Source organism: Mobula hypostoma, chromosome 10 (genome assembly GCF_963921235.1).
Source record: "Mobula hypostoma chromosome 10, sMobHyp1.1, whole genome shotgun sequence".
Taxonomy (NCBI): Eukaryota; Metazoa; Chordata; class Chondrichthyes; order Myliobatiformes; family Myliobatidae; genus Mobula; species Mobula hypostoma.
This window is the reverse complement of record NC_086106.1, coordinates 2,041,294-2,053,742: the sequence shown is the minus strand read 5'-3', so window position 1 is coordinate 2,053,742 and position 12,449 is coordinate 2,041,294. Positions and strand designations below refer to the sequence as shown.

The window sequence follows — 12,449 nt, the reverse complement described above, 5'->3', positions numbered from 1 at the left end:
CCTCTAGAGGTGGGGCACGGCCCCCCACCCCTCTAGAAGTGGGGTACGGCCCCCCACCCCTCTAGAAGTGGGGCACGGCCCCCCACCCCTCTGGAGGTGGGGCACGGCCCCCCACCCCTCTGGAGGTGGGGCACGGCCCCTCACCCCTCTAGAAGTGGGGTACGGCTTCGTTTGTGCCACAAGCCCGGCATGTAAGAACCCGCAGCACTTCCTGATGTCCGACTGTTACTGTTCCTGTGAATGCCGTTTATCTGCCGCTCTGAGCTGTGATGCTGCCGAGAGTTCGTGTTTTACTGCACCTGTGCGCACACGGACTTGTGCAATAGGACAATAAACTCGAGCTTGACTTTTGACTTTGAGATGCACTCAGGGAGCGTCATAAAGACAGAAGGCTTGGATTGCAACGGTTCAGAAAAGCGATGAAGCGAGTGATCATTGTAGAGGGTGGAATTTTGAGAGAAGTCCGGAGAGAGTGGGATGGGAGATTGGCAAGATTTCAGAACAGCCTCGACTCTGCGTCCAGTCCCTGGAGTGGGACTTGAACCCGAAACCTCTGGCTCAGAGCCACGAGCGTTACCAGCGGAGCCGAGCCTGAGAGCGAAGGGTAGAGGGAAATGGCTTGTCAAGGGGAGATTGCCTCTCTCTTCACGTTGCAGCTCCTGAATTCACTGGTACTTGGCATGCCCGTCTCGCACAACCGGCTGAATGAAAAGGCAGGCTTGCAGGAGACAACTGTTGAATGTGTATGTTGTTTGGAGAGGGGCTGGGGTTTCTTCAGGTCAGAGGAACAATGGTCAGGATTGTCAGTGCTAGAACAGTACTTGAATAAGCTGCTGATCTCCCTCCCTCTCCCGGCCCCGGCTGTCTAGGGCCGCCTCGCCATTGGTGGAGGAGATGCCAATCAGAAGGCAGCACAGATCACGTGCCGAGCGGGGGTGCCCGAACGGCAGAGTGAGGTGTGGAGTCCGGGCAGGGCGGAGGAACAGGTGGAGAAATGGGACTATACTCATCTCACCACCCCAAGATCGAGAACCTTCCGGAAATCATGCAAGAGACAGGCTGTGAGTGAGCGCAAAATTGTTTGGGGTTATTCCAGCTGTAACTGTGGGTGGAATCTTGTCTTGAGTGTTGTCCGTGTTTAAAAAGGGAATGTCCGCATTTCCAGCCCTTGGTAAAGCACAGAGTCAATAGAAGTTGAATTTGTTACAGAGCAAATAATTCTTGGCAAACTCCCGCTGCTTGCTAATGTCTCTCAATGCTTCTTCATAATCTGGGGCGTGTTCCTTTCCTGAGTAGAAATTGGTGTTTCAGAACGTTGGGTTTGGCTGGCATCGGGCTGAACGGTGCTGGAGCAGGGCGGGTGGGGATGTGGGGACGTCGGCAGCATCTTCCAAACTGGCCTCTTCTGCTTCACAACTATGAAAGCCCCTTTGTGATGTTGGTGCATGAGCAAATAAAATGTGTGGAGAGAGACCGTGGGGAAAGAGCTGTGACTGTGACCTGACAATCCTTTTTACAGTAACATTTGAGACATAAGTGTGTTCGGGGAATTAACTTGGGTATTCTTCAGAACAGCGTAGTGAAGTCCTTCCATTGTGGAAGATCAGACAGTGTCTGGGTTAAAGTTCAAGTTCAAATTCCACCATTCAGCCGTACACATGTATACCGCTAAACGAAACATCGTTCCTCTGGGACCAGGTTTCGTCATTCAACCATAAACATTTCCCACTATTCAGGATATTTACGGAGACAGGTGGGTATAAAAGGCCAGAAGGATCACTGGGGACCCGAGTCACCCCAACCACAAACTGTTCCAGCTGCTACCATCCAGGAAACGGTACCACAGCATTAAAGCCAGGACTAACAGGCTTTGGGACAGCTTCTTCCACCAGGCCATCAGGCTGCTTATGTATTTCTATATTATATTGACTGTCCTGTTCTACATACTATTTATTACAAATTACTACAAATTACACATTGCACCCTTAGATGGAGGCATAACATAAAGATTTTTACTCCTCATGTATGTGAAGGATGTAAGAAATAAAGTCAATTCAGTTCAATAACATGTATACAGCTAAACAAAACATCATTCCTCCAGGACCAGATCAGAATCAGGTTTAATATCACCGTCATATGTTGTGAAATTTGTTGTTTTGTGGCAACAGTACATTGCAATACATTGTATTAGAGAAAAAACTGAGAATTACTGTAAATATATATATATATTTAAATAAGCAGTGCAAAAATTGAGAGGCAGTGTTTATGTTCAATATCTATTCAGAAATCTGATGGCAGAGGGGAAGAAGCTGGTCCTGAATCATTGAGTGAGTGTCTTCAGGCTCCTGTACCTCCTCCCTGATGGTGGCAATGAGAAGAGGACATGTCCTGGGTGATGGGGATCCTTGAAGATAGACACTGCCTTTTTGAGGCATTGCTCCTTGTAGAGGTCCTGGATGCTACAGACGCTGGTGCCCCTGTGGAGGGCAACAAGTTTACAGCTTATTTCAATCCTGTGCTGTAGCCTCTCCCCCCGTACCAGAGGAGGAAAATACAGTACATACAGCACAGAAAATAATATTAACACAACAGAATAATGTAAAAAGTATTCTGTAGATGTACAAGTTTACATAAAGTGCATACACTCTGTGACATATAGTTAAATATACAACAGTACTATGCTGCTGGCACTGTCATAAATAACGTGCACTGGGTGCTAACAGGGTGTTCAGAGGTCCCACAGCCTGGGGGAAGAAGCTGTTCCCCAGCCTAACAATCCCTGTTCTTATGCGAGAGAGGCTCCAGTGGATTTAAATTAGATACGAGTGGGGAGGGGAACCACAGTGTACGAACAGATGTAGGGGAGAAGGAAGAAAAAGAAAATAGTAAAGTTGTTTGCACCATTAGTGATAAACAGAGAGTAAGAGGTGGAAAATCTCTTAAATGCATTTATTTAAATGCTAGGAGCATTATAAGAAAGGTGGATGATCTTAAAGCATGGATTGATACCTGGAAATATGATGTGGTAGCTATTAGTGAAACACGGTTGCAGGAGGGGTGTGATTGGCAACTAAATATTCCTGGATTTCGTTGCTTCAGGTGTGATAGAATCGGAGGGACAAGAGGGGGAGGTGTTGCATTGCTTGTCAGAGAAAATATTACAGCGGTGCTCTGGCAGGATAGATTAGAGGGCTCGTCTAAGGAGGCTATTTGGGTGGAATTGAAGAATGGGAAAGGTGTAGTAACACTTATAGGGGTGTATTATAAACCACCTAATGGGGAGCGAGAAGTGGAGGAGCAAATTTGTAAGGAGATAGATATTTGTAGTAAACACAAGGTTCTGATTGTGGGAGATTTTAATTTTCCACACATAGACTGGGAAGCCCATACTGTAAAAGGGCTGGATGGTTTGGAGTTTGTAAAATGTGTGCAAGGTGGTTTTTTGCAGCAATACATAGAGGTACCAACGAGAGAAGGGGCAGTGTTGGATCTCCTGTTAGGGAATGAGATGGGTCAGGTGACAGAGGTATATGTTGGGGAGCACTTCGGGTCCAGTGATCACAATGCCATTAGTTTCAATATAATTATGGAGAAGGATAGGTCAGAACCCAGGGTTGAGATTTTTGATTGGAGAACGGCTAACTTTGAGGAGATGCGAAAGGATTTAGAAGGAGTGGATTGGGACGAATTGTTTTAAGGGAAGGATGTAATAGAGAAACGGAAGTCATTTAAAGGTGAAATTTTGAGGGTACAGAATCTTAACGTTCCTGTTAGGTTGAAAGGAAAGGTTAAAAGTTTGAGAGAGCCATGGTTTTCAAGGGATATTGGAAACTTGTTTCAGAAAAAGAGAGATATCTACAATAAATATAGACAGCATGGAGTAAATGAGGTGCTCGAGGAATATAAAGAATGTAAAAAGAATCTTAAGAAAGAAATTAGAAAAGCTAAAAGAAGGTACGAGGTTGCTTTGGCAAGTAAGGTGAAAATAAATCCAAAAGGTTTTTACAGTTATATTAATAGCAAAAGGATAGTGAGGGATAAAATTGGTCCCTTAGAGAATCAGAGTGGACAGCTATGTGTGGAACCAAAAGAGATGGGGGAGATTCTGAACAATTTCTTTTCTTTGGTATTCACTAAGGAGAAGGATACTGAATTGTGTAAGGTAAGAAAAACAGGTAGGAAAGTTATGGAAACTATGATGATTAAAGAAGAGGAAGTACTGGCGCTTTTAAGAAATATAAAAGTGGATAAGTCTCTGGGTCCTGACAGGATATTCCCTAGGACCTTGAGGGAAGTTAGTGTAGAAATAGCAGGGGCTCTGACAGAAATATTTCAAATGTCATTAGAAATGGGGATGGTGCCGGAGGATTGGCGTATTGTTCATGTGGTTCCATTGTTTAAAAAAGGTTCTAAAAGTAAACCTAGCAATTGTCGGCCTGTGAGTTTGACGTCAGCGGTGGGTAAATTGATGGAAAGTATTCTTAGAGATAGTATATATAATTATCTGGATAGACAGGGTCTGATTAGGAACAGTCAACATGTATTTGTGTGTGGAAAGTCATGTTTGACAAATCTTATTGAATTTTTTGAAGAGGTTACTAGGAAAGTTGACGAGGGTAAAGTGGTGGATGTTGTCTATATGGACTTCAGTAAGGCCTTTGACAAGGTTCCACATGGAAGGTTAGTTAGGAAGGTTCAGTCGTTAGGTATTAATATTGAAGTAGTAAAATGGATTCAGCAGTGGCTGGATGGGAGATGCCAGAGAGTAGTGGTGGATAACTGTTTGTTAGATTGGAGGCCAGTGACTGGTGGTGTGCCTCAGGGATCTGTACTGGGTCCAATGTTGTTTTAATATATATTAATGATCTGGATGATGGGGTGGTAAATTGGATTAGTAAGTATGCAGATGATACGAAGATAGGTCGCGTTGTGGGTAATAAAGTAGGTTTTCACAGCTTACAGAGAGATTTAGGCCAGTTAGAAGAGTGGGCTGAAAGATGGCAGATGGAGTTTAATGCTGATAAATGTGAGGTGCTACATTTTGGTAGGACTAATCAAAATAGGACATACATGGTAAATGGTAGGGCATTGAAGAATGCTATAGAACAGAGGGATCTAGGAATTATGGTGCATAGTTCCCTGAAGGTGGAATCTCATGTGGATAGGGTGGTAAAGAGAGCTTTTGGTATGCTGGCCTTTATAAATCACAGCATTGAGTATAGGAGTTGGGATGTAATGTTAAAATTGTACAAGGCAGTGGTAAGGCCAAATTTGGAGTATTGTGTACAGTTCTGGTCACCGTATTATAGGAAAGATGTCAACAAAATAGAGTACAGAGAAGATTTACTAGAATGTTACCTGGGTTTCAGCACCTAAGTTACAGAGAAAGGTTGAACAAGTTGGGTCTTTATTCTTTGGAACGTAGAAGGTTGAGGGGGGACTTGAAAGAGGTATTTAAAATTATGAGGGGAATAGATAGAGTTGACGTGGATAGGCTTTTTCCATTGAGAGTAGGGGAGATTCAAACGAGGACATGAGTTGAGAGTTAGGGGGCAAAAGTTTAGGGGTAACATGAAGGGGAACTTCTTTACTCAGAGAGTGGTAGCTGTGTGGAACGAGCTTCCAGCAGAAGTGGTAGAGGCAGGTTTGATATTGTCATTTAGTGTAAAATTGGATAGCTATATGGACAGGAAAGGAATGGAGGGTTATGGGCTGAGTGCAGGTCAGTGGGGCTAAGTGAGAGTAAGAGTTCGGCACGGACTAGAAGGGCCGAGATGGCCTGTTTCCATGCTGTAATTGTTATATGGTTCTATGGTTATAACACAACAATAACAACAACAGCAAAATAACAACAGAGAAACAAGCCCCTTCCCTCCCTTTCTCCCACCCAGTGACCCACGTAGCCAACCACTCATTTACACTCATCCCATTTTGTCTTCCCCACACTCCTATTAACTCCCCACCCCCCCAACCCCCACTCTCAAGGCAAAATACAGCGGTCAATTATCCTTCCGGATTTGGGAGGAAACAGGAGCACTTGGCGGGAAACATGCACGTGCTCAGAGGGAAAACCGCGACAATTCCTCACCGAAGCGCCTGAACTCAGGATCAGTCCTGGGTATCTGGCACCATGAGACAGTGGCGCCACTGTGCACCGAGACACTCCTGCCAGAACCACTGCTCGTTGCCTCTTGTCTCTGAATTAGGGGAATTGCATGCAAACCTGAGGCTGGGATCTAGTCCAAGGTACAGTATAGTTAGAATCAGAATCAAATCCGGTTTAATATCAGTGTATTTGGTGTGAAATTTGTTGTTCTGCGGCAGCAGTAAAGAGAGAGATAGAGAGATAAATATATAGACAGAGAGAGATAGGGAGCGATAAAGAGAGAGGGAGAATGAGAGAGAGAATGAGACAGAATGAAAGAGAGAGAAAGGGAGCGATAGAGAGAGAATGAGAGCAAGAGAGAGTGATTAAGAGAGATAAAAAGGGAGCAGTAAAGAGAGTGAATGAGAGAAAGAGGCAGAGAGAGAGAGAGAAAGAGAGGAGATTGACAGAGTATGGGAAAGAAAGATAGAATGAGAGAGAAAGAGAGGAAGATAGAGAGAATGAGAGAGATAGAGAGATAGAAAAAGAAAAGGAGAGAGAGACATAGAGAAAGAGAGAGAGGGAGAGACAGAAAGAGAGAGAGAGAATCCAGTTTATAATCAGTGAGATACAATATGGTGTGACATGTGTTTGTTCTGTGGCAACAGTACCATGCAAGACACAAAAAACACTATAAATTCTAATCAAAAATAGACAGAAAACAATAAATGCATGTTGCAGGAAGTGAGGAAAAGTAGTGAAGTCGTGTACAGGGACCATTCAGAAATCTGTTGGTGGACAGGAAGAAGCTGTTCCTAAAACATTGAATGTCTGTCTTCAAGTTCTTGTACCTCCTCTCTGACGGTAGCAATAAGAAGAGGGCATGACCTGGGTACCAGGGCCCTTAATGACGGATGCTGCCTTCTAGAAGTATCACCTTTTCAAGTTTCCGGGATGCTGAGGGGGCTAGTGCCCATGGTGGAGCTGGCTGAGTTTGCAACCCCCTGGTACTACCTTTCAGGGATAAAAATAACCCCCTGACCAACAAGACCTGTGATTTAAAATAAGATTAGCTTCATATTATTGTCTTACGATGTGGCCTCCCACTGCGCACAAATCTGGTGAGTCTCCTGAGGTTCTGGGAAATCTCACTTGCCATCTAACCTGCTCCTCAAGAACACCTCTTTAGTCAAGAAAGCACAGCAGCGTCCACTTTCTGAGGAGAGTGAGACAAGTGATCTCTCCACAACCTCCTCCACCCCACAATCTAGCCAAGAGTGTCCTGACCAGCTGCATCACTGTCTGGTATGGGAATTGCAGGGAATCTGACAAGTTCCTACAAAGGATTGTGAGGATTGCTGAGAGGATCAGTGGGTCTCTCTTCCACCCATTGGAAGTATTTGTCAAGAACACTGCATTCAGGTTCCTTAGCTTTGCCAATGATCCCTCGCATCTGTCCAACAAGCTCTCTGACCCTACCATCTGGCAGAAGGTGCTGTTGCATTAGGACAAAGACTGTCAGGATTGGAAACAGCTTCTTCCCCTAGGCTGTGAGATACTGAACTCCCCGTCTCCACCCTGGTCTCATCACATATGAAGTGCCAGTAGCGTCATACAGTTTCCTTTTTTCTTGTGTGGTAAATGCACCTTATTTGTTAATTTATTTGTGATATTACTTTATGTGTTATGTGTGTGAATTACAGTACTGTGCAAAAGTCTTAGGCGCCCTAGATTTTTTATGTAGTGTCAATGGCATGGCCTCCACAGAGCCCTGATCTCCACATCATCAAGGCTGTCTGAGATTACCTGGAGAGACAGACGCAAGACAGCCAAAGTCTGCAGAAGAACTGTGCCAAGTTCTCCAAGATGCTTGGAACAACCTACCAGTCAATTTTCTTATAAAACTGCACCACAATGTACCGAGGAGAACTGGTGTGGTTTTTAAGGCAAAGAATAATCACACCAAATATTGATTTGATTTAATTTTTCACTATTTATGCTCATTATAATGATTCTTTTTGATATTTAGAAACTCTTCATTTCATTATTTTTGAAAGCATCTTCACTTTACAATTTTTTTTTACATGTTGCTAAGACTTTTGCGCAGTACTGTATATGCAGCTTTGTCCAGAGGAACATTGTTTGGTTTGGCGGTGTACATGTGTACAGCTGAATGACCATAAACTGACCTTGAACTTAAACTTGAAATATCAGAAGTGAGCTCCCAGGAGCTAAATAAGGACTGATTGGCACAGCAGAATGGAAAGAAGTGATGTTCAGTGGGAAGGGCAGAGACCTGTGGTGATCTGAAATGGACCGATGTAGGGTGGGAAGAGTGAGACCTGAGGAGATCCAGGAGGGAGTGATGAACCATGGGAAGAGGAGGGACCCGTGGAGATCCGGGAAGGAGTGATGTAGAGTGGGAAGGGCAGGGACCTGTGGAGCTCCAGTTGAATCTGAGAGTAAATGGCCTTTTGTGGATCAGCTGATTCACCAAAATTGTGCAGAAAGAGTGTAGATTCCCCACTATTGGTCCACTGGGGCCAGTGACATGATTAATGGAGGTGCCTTCTTCTTGGGCCCTTAACTTCCAGTGGAGCACAGGGAACTGATGATCTCCCATCTTCATCATCCAAAGTCAATGATATGGTTGGAGTTCGTCAATGTTTCTGCAATCCATTCCATCCACAGTACAGGGAACTGGCTTAGCTGGCCAGCCTTACCCATTTCCATCTCTCGTGATGGGGACATGGTGTTGGACTTTGGGAGGCAATGGAAGTGTGTCTGTGTATTAGGTTGGGATCTAAAGGGATCAGTGGTTTCTTTGCAAGGCTGTGAGTGGCCGGGATATCCCTGTTTAAGACCAGGTTGCTGTTTAGCAGACATGCACCGATTACCTGAGCAACACACACAAAATGTTGGGGGAACTGAGCAAGCCCGGCAGCATCTGTAGAGGGGAATATACTACGTTTCAGACCAAGATCCTAATGCGGGGTCTCAGCCTGAAACGTTGACTGTTTATTCCTCTCCGTAGATGCTGCCTGACCTGCTGAGCTCCACCAGCATCTTTTGTGTGTCTTGTTCGGGATTTCCAGCATCTGCCGAATCTTGTCTGTTTATGAACCTTCCTTCTCTGTTTAGTTTCCAAGTCCCACATCTGCCGTCTGTATGATCGTTTTGAAGCGTTGGACCAGAGCAACACAGGGAAGCTGAGGTAAGCAGACATGAAGCGTGGCTACTGAATACGCTGGTGGCATGCATCCCCCCACCCCCCCCAAAGAAACATTACTGTTTCGCCCAAATCTTAGGGAGCTTTTATTGAACCAACTGTGGCTCAATACTGGGCTAGCACCAAAGGACTGGACCAAAGACCCACAGGCAGGGGTTCAAATCTTATCAAATCAGCTGGCTCTTTAAATTCAAACAATGAAATAACACCTTGAAATAAAAATCCAGTGTCAATAATAAATGGTCATAATGGTGGACAAGTACCCTTTGGAAAATTAAATCCAGTGTTCTTTATACAGTCCAGTCGAAATGTTCTGTTTTGAAACTTCAAAACGTTAAAGTAATTCAAGGAAGACATGGGAGTCTGAAATGCTTCATCCTTACTTGAAGCGAGGCGCGCTCGTATCACATGGTATCACGTATGCCATTCACGTATTTTTACGGAAACCAGTGATGAATTATTTAAACAAACAAGAATACTTAATCAAACAACATATATACATGATTACTCAAATACTATCGAAGTATTAAATGTACAACACTCCTCCCTGCTTACCTAAAAACTCCAACTCAATACAGAATGCAGAGGGTACAGAGAAGATTCACTAGAATGATTCCAGGAATGAGAGGGTTAACATATGAGGAATGTTTGTCCGCTCTTGGACTGTATTCCTTGAAGTTTAGAAGAATGAGGGGGGACCTCATAGAAACATTTTGAATGTTGAAAGGCATGGACAGAGTGGATGTGGCAAAGTTGTTTCCCATGATGGGGGAGTCTAGTACGAGAGGGCATGACTTCAGGATTGAAGGGCGCCCTTTCAGAACAGAAATGCGAAAAAATTTTTTTAGTCAGAGGGTGGTGAATCTATGGAATTTGTTGCCACGGGCAGCAGTGGAGGCCAAGTCATTGGATGTATTTAAGGCAGAGATTGATAGGTATCTGAGTAGCCAGGGCATCAAAGGTTATGGTGAGAAGGCGGGGGAGTGGGACTAAATGGGAGAATGGATCAGCTCATGATAAAATGGCGGAGCAGACTCGATGGGCCGAATGGCTGACTTCTGCTCCTTTGTCTTGTGGTCTTGCATACACAGTGCACTATATAATACAACTACTATGCAGATGTCCACAGCACAGTGAATTTGAAATTGCCCCTTTCAGTCTTAAGGGTTTAATCGCAGTGGAGGATTTCTTACTCTTGTGGGATAATGTCTTTCCTGACGCGGGTGGGCGGTGGGGAAGGGAGGTCACTCTGCTGGGCAGGTGAGACTTGTGGCTGCGAAACAGTCTCAGGTTCTGCGTCTCCTTCATGGTGGTTGTAGGGGTTTGACTCTGCGACTGCGGGTTGTGGCTCTGACAGCAGTAGCCACCTACCCTATCCTTGTCGCCAACGTTATGTCTTGCAACTTCAAAACTTTAAAGTAAGTCGAGGAAGACACGGGAGTCTGAAATACGGGTCTGACTCCAGCTCATGATAAAATGGCAGAGCAGACTCGATGGGCCGAATGGCCGGCTTCTGCTCCTTTGTCTCGTCTTATGGTCTTTACTTGAAGTGAGGCGTGCAGATATCATGTGATAGTGTGATGACTTAAGTATTTAGTGTATCTATATACAAGAGCACTCAAATACTATTGGAATATTAAGTACACAACGCTATAGCTTAGCTTATACCCAGATCAGGATCCACCTTGTACTCCCTTCCAATCATCTTAAACTGATGTCCCTTTGTATGAGCCATTTCTGTCCAAGGTGAAAGTCTCTGGCTGTCGACATGATCTATGCCTCTTATCATCGGTCCATGCTCCCTCCATTTATGGAGTCATACAACATGAAAACAGCCCCTTTGGCCCAGCTTTCATAAGTTGTGAGGAAATATGGTCTGAAGAGGAACTCAGGAGGCAGGACATAGTCCTTCTGTACCTGGCACACTGCACCAAAATGACTTTGACATGAGATGCCACTAAATACCTGTGAAACCATAGCAACTGGCGGCAGAAGTCAATCAGTAACTGGGCTGCAAGAAGCTGATGATCATTTTACAACAGCTCAGGGAGCAGGAATGGGGAACTCTGAGCCCTGCAGCCTCCGGGGACAGGCCCCACTTGTTCACAAGGTAGGGACAGTGTTGCCGCCAATGCCAGCATTTATCATCCCTCCCTCCTTGCCCCTGAGCTAGGGAGGCAGTTAAAGGCCCACCAGGGGTGGGTAGGAGGTTACATTCAGCCTTGTCCAGGGCCATCCATGGAAGACGTCAGTAAAGCCAGTGGAAATCAGAGAAACTGCAGATTCTGGAAATCAGAGAGAAAAGAGCAAATACTGCAGGCACTCGCTGACTTGGGTAGTGTCCATGGAACGAGGAACAGGCAACACTTAAAGTCCAGGACACAGCCAGTTCTGATGAAGGATTCTGCACACCTAAATTGTAAACCGTGTCCTTACCACAGAAGCTGAAGATTTCCAGAACGTTCTTTTTTTGTTGATTTGATGGACACTTCCAGCAGTCTGCTATATTCAAAGTTCAAGCTACATTTATTACCAAAGTATGTATCTTGAGATTTGTCTCCTAACAGGCAGCCACAAAACAAAGAAACCCAATAGACTCCTTAAATCCCCAATGTGCAGAGAAAAAAAAGACAAATCGTGCAAACAGTAAAAGTAAGCGAATAGCAGGGGGCGGCCGCTCCATAATGATATCGTATGAGTTAACTAGGGGGCCGTGCGCAATCCTGATTTGATGGAGACGGACGTGAGAAGCACGGACACAGAGGAACATCTGGAGAAACTTCTGAAATGCCTGCTTCACTGCCGCTGCTGCTGTGCGATCGAGAATCTCCGAAGGGGAAGGCCCCAAACCCTCGGCTTTGCCTATTGCCTGTTGCTGGGGCCGGAATCGAAGCGCCCAGCAGAGATGGTGCTCGGTGTTGGAGGTCTGGTCGGAGGCTCGAAGTTTTCGGACGGACTCGAGAGTCGGCTGTGGTCGGGTGCTTCCAGGATGCTGCATCGGCAAGTTTGCGGCACTGGAAGCTCATGGCAGGAAGAGTTTTTTTTCTTCCTTCTACCGTCTGTGTGAGATGATGGGACTTTTGAGAGTCTTTGAGACTTTTTTTTACCGTGCCCATGGTCTATTCTTCATCAAAT

The 12,449-nt window shown here is 45.1% G+C and overlaps 1 protein-coding gene across 2 annotated transcripts in view; it reads left to right on the top strand.

The window, feature by feature from the left end:
- The first annotated feature begins 903 nt into the window (after positions 1–903).
- chp2 (calcineurin-like EF-hand protein 2) overlaps positions 904–12,449 on the top strand; it is a 28,084-nt gene continuing 16,538 nt past the window's right edge. For both annotated transcript variants that reach the window (XM_063059879.1, XM_063059878.1), the window contains exons 1-2: positions 904–1,061; positions 9,227–9,299. In XM_063059879.1, the coding sequence (XP_062915949.1) occupies positions 995–1,061; positions 9,227–9,299 (140 nt within the window). In that variant the 5' untranslated portion in view covers positions 904–994. The remainder of the gene's footprint in view (positions 1,062–9,226; positions 9,300–12,449) is intronic.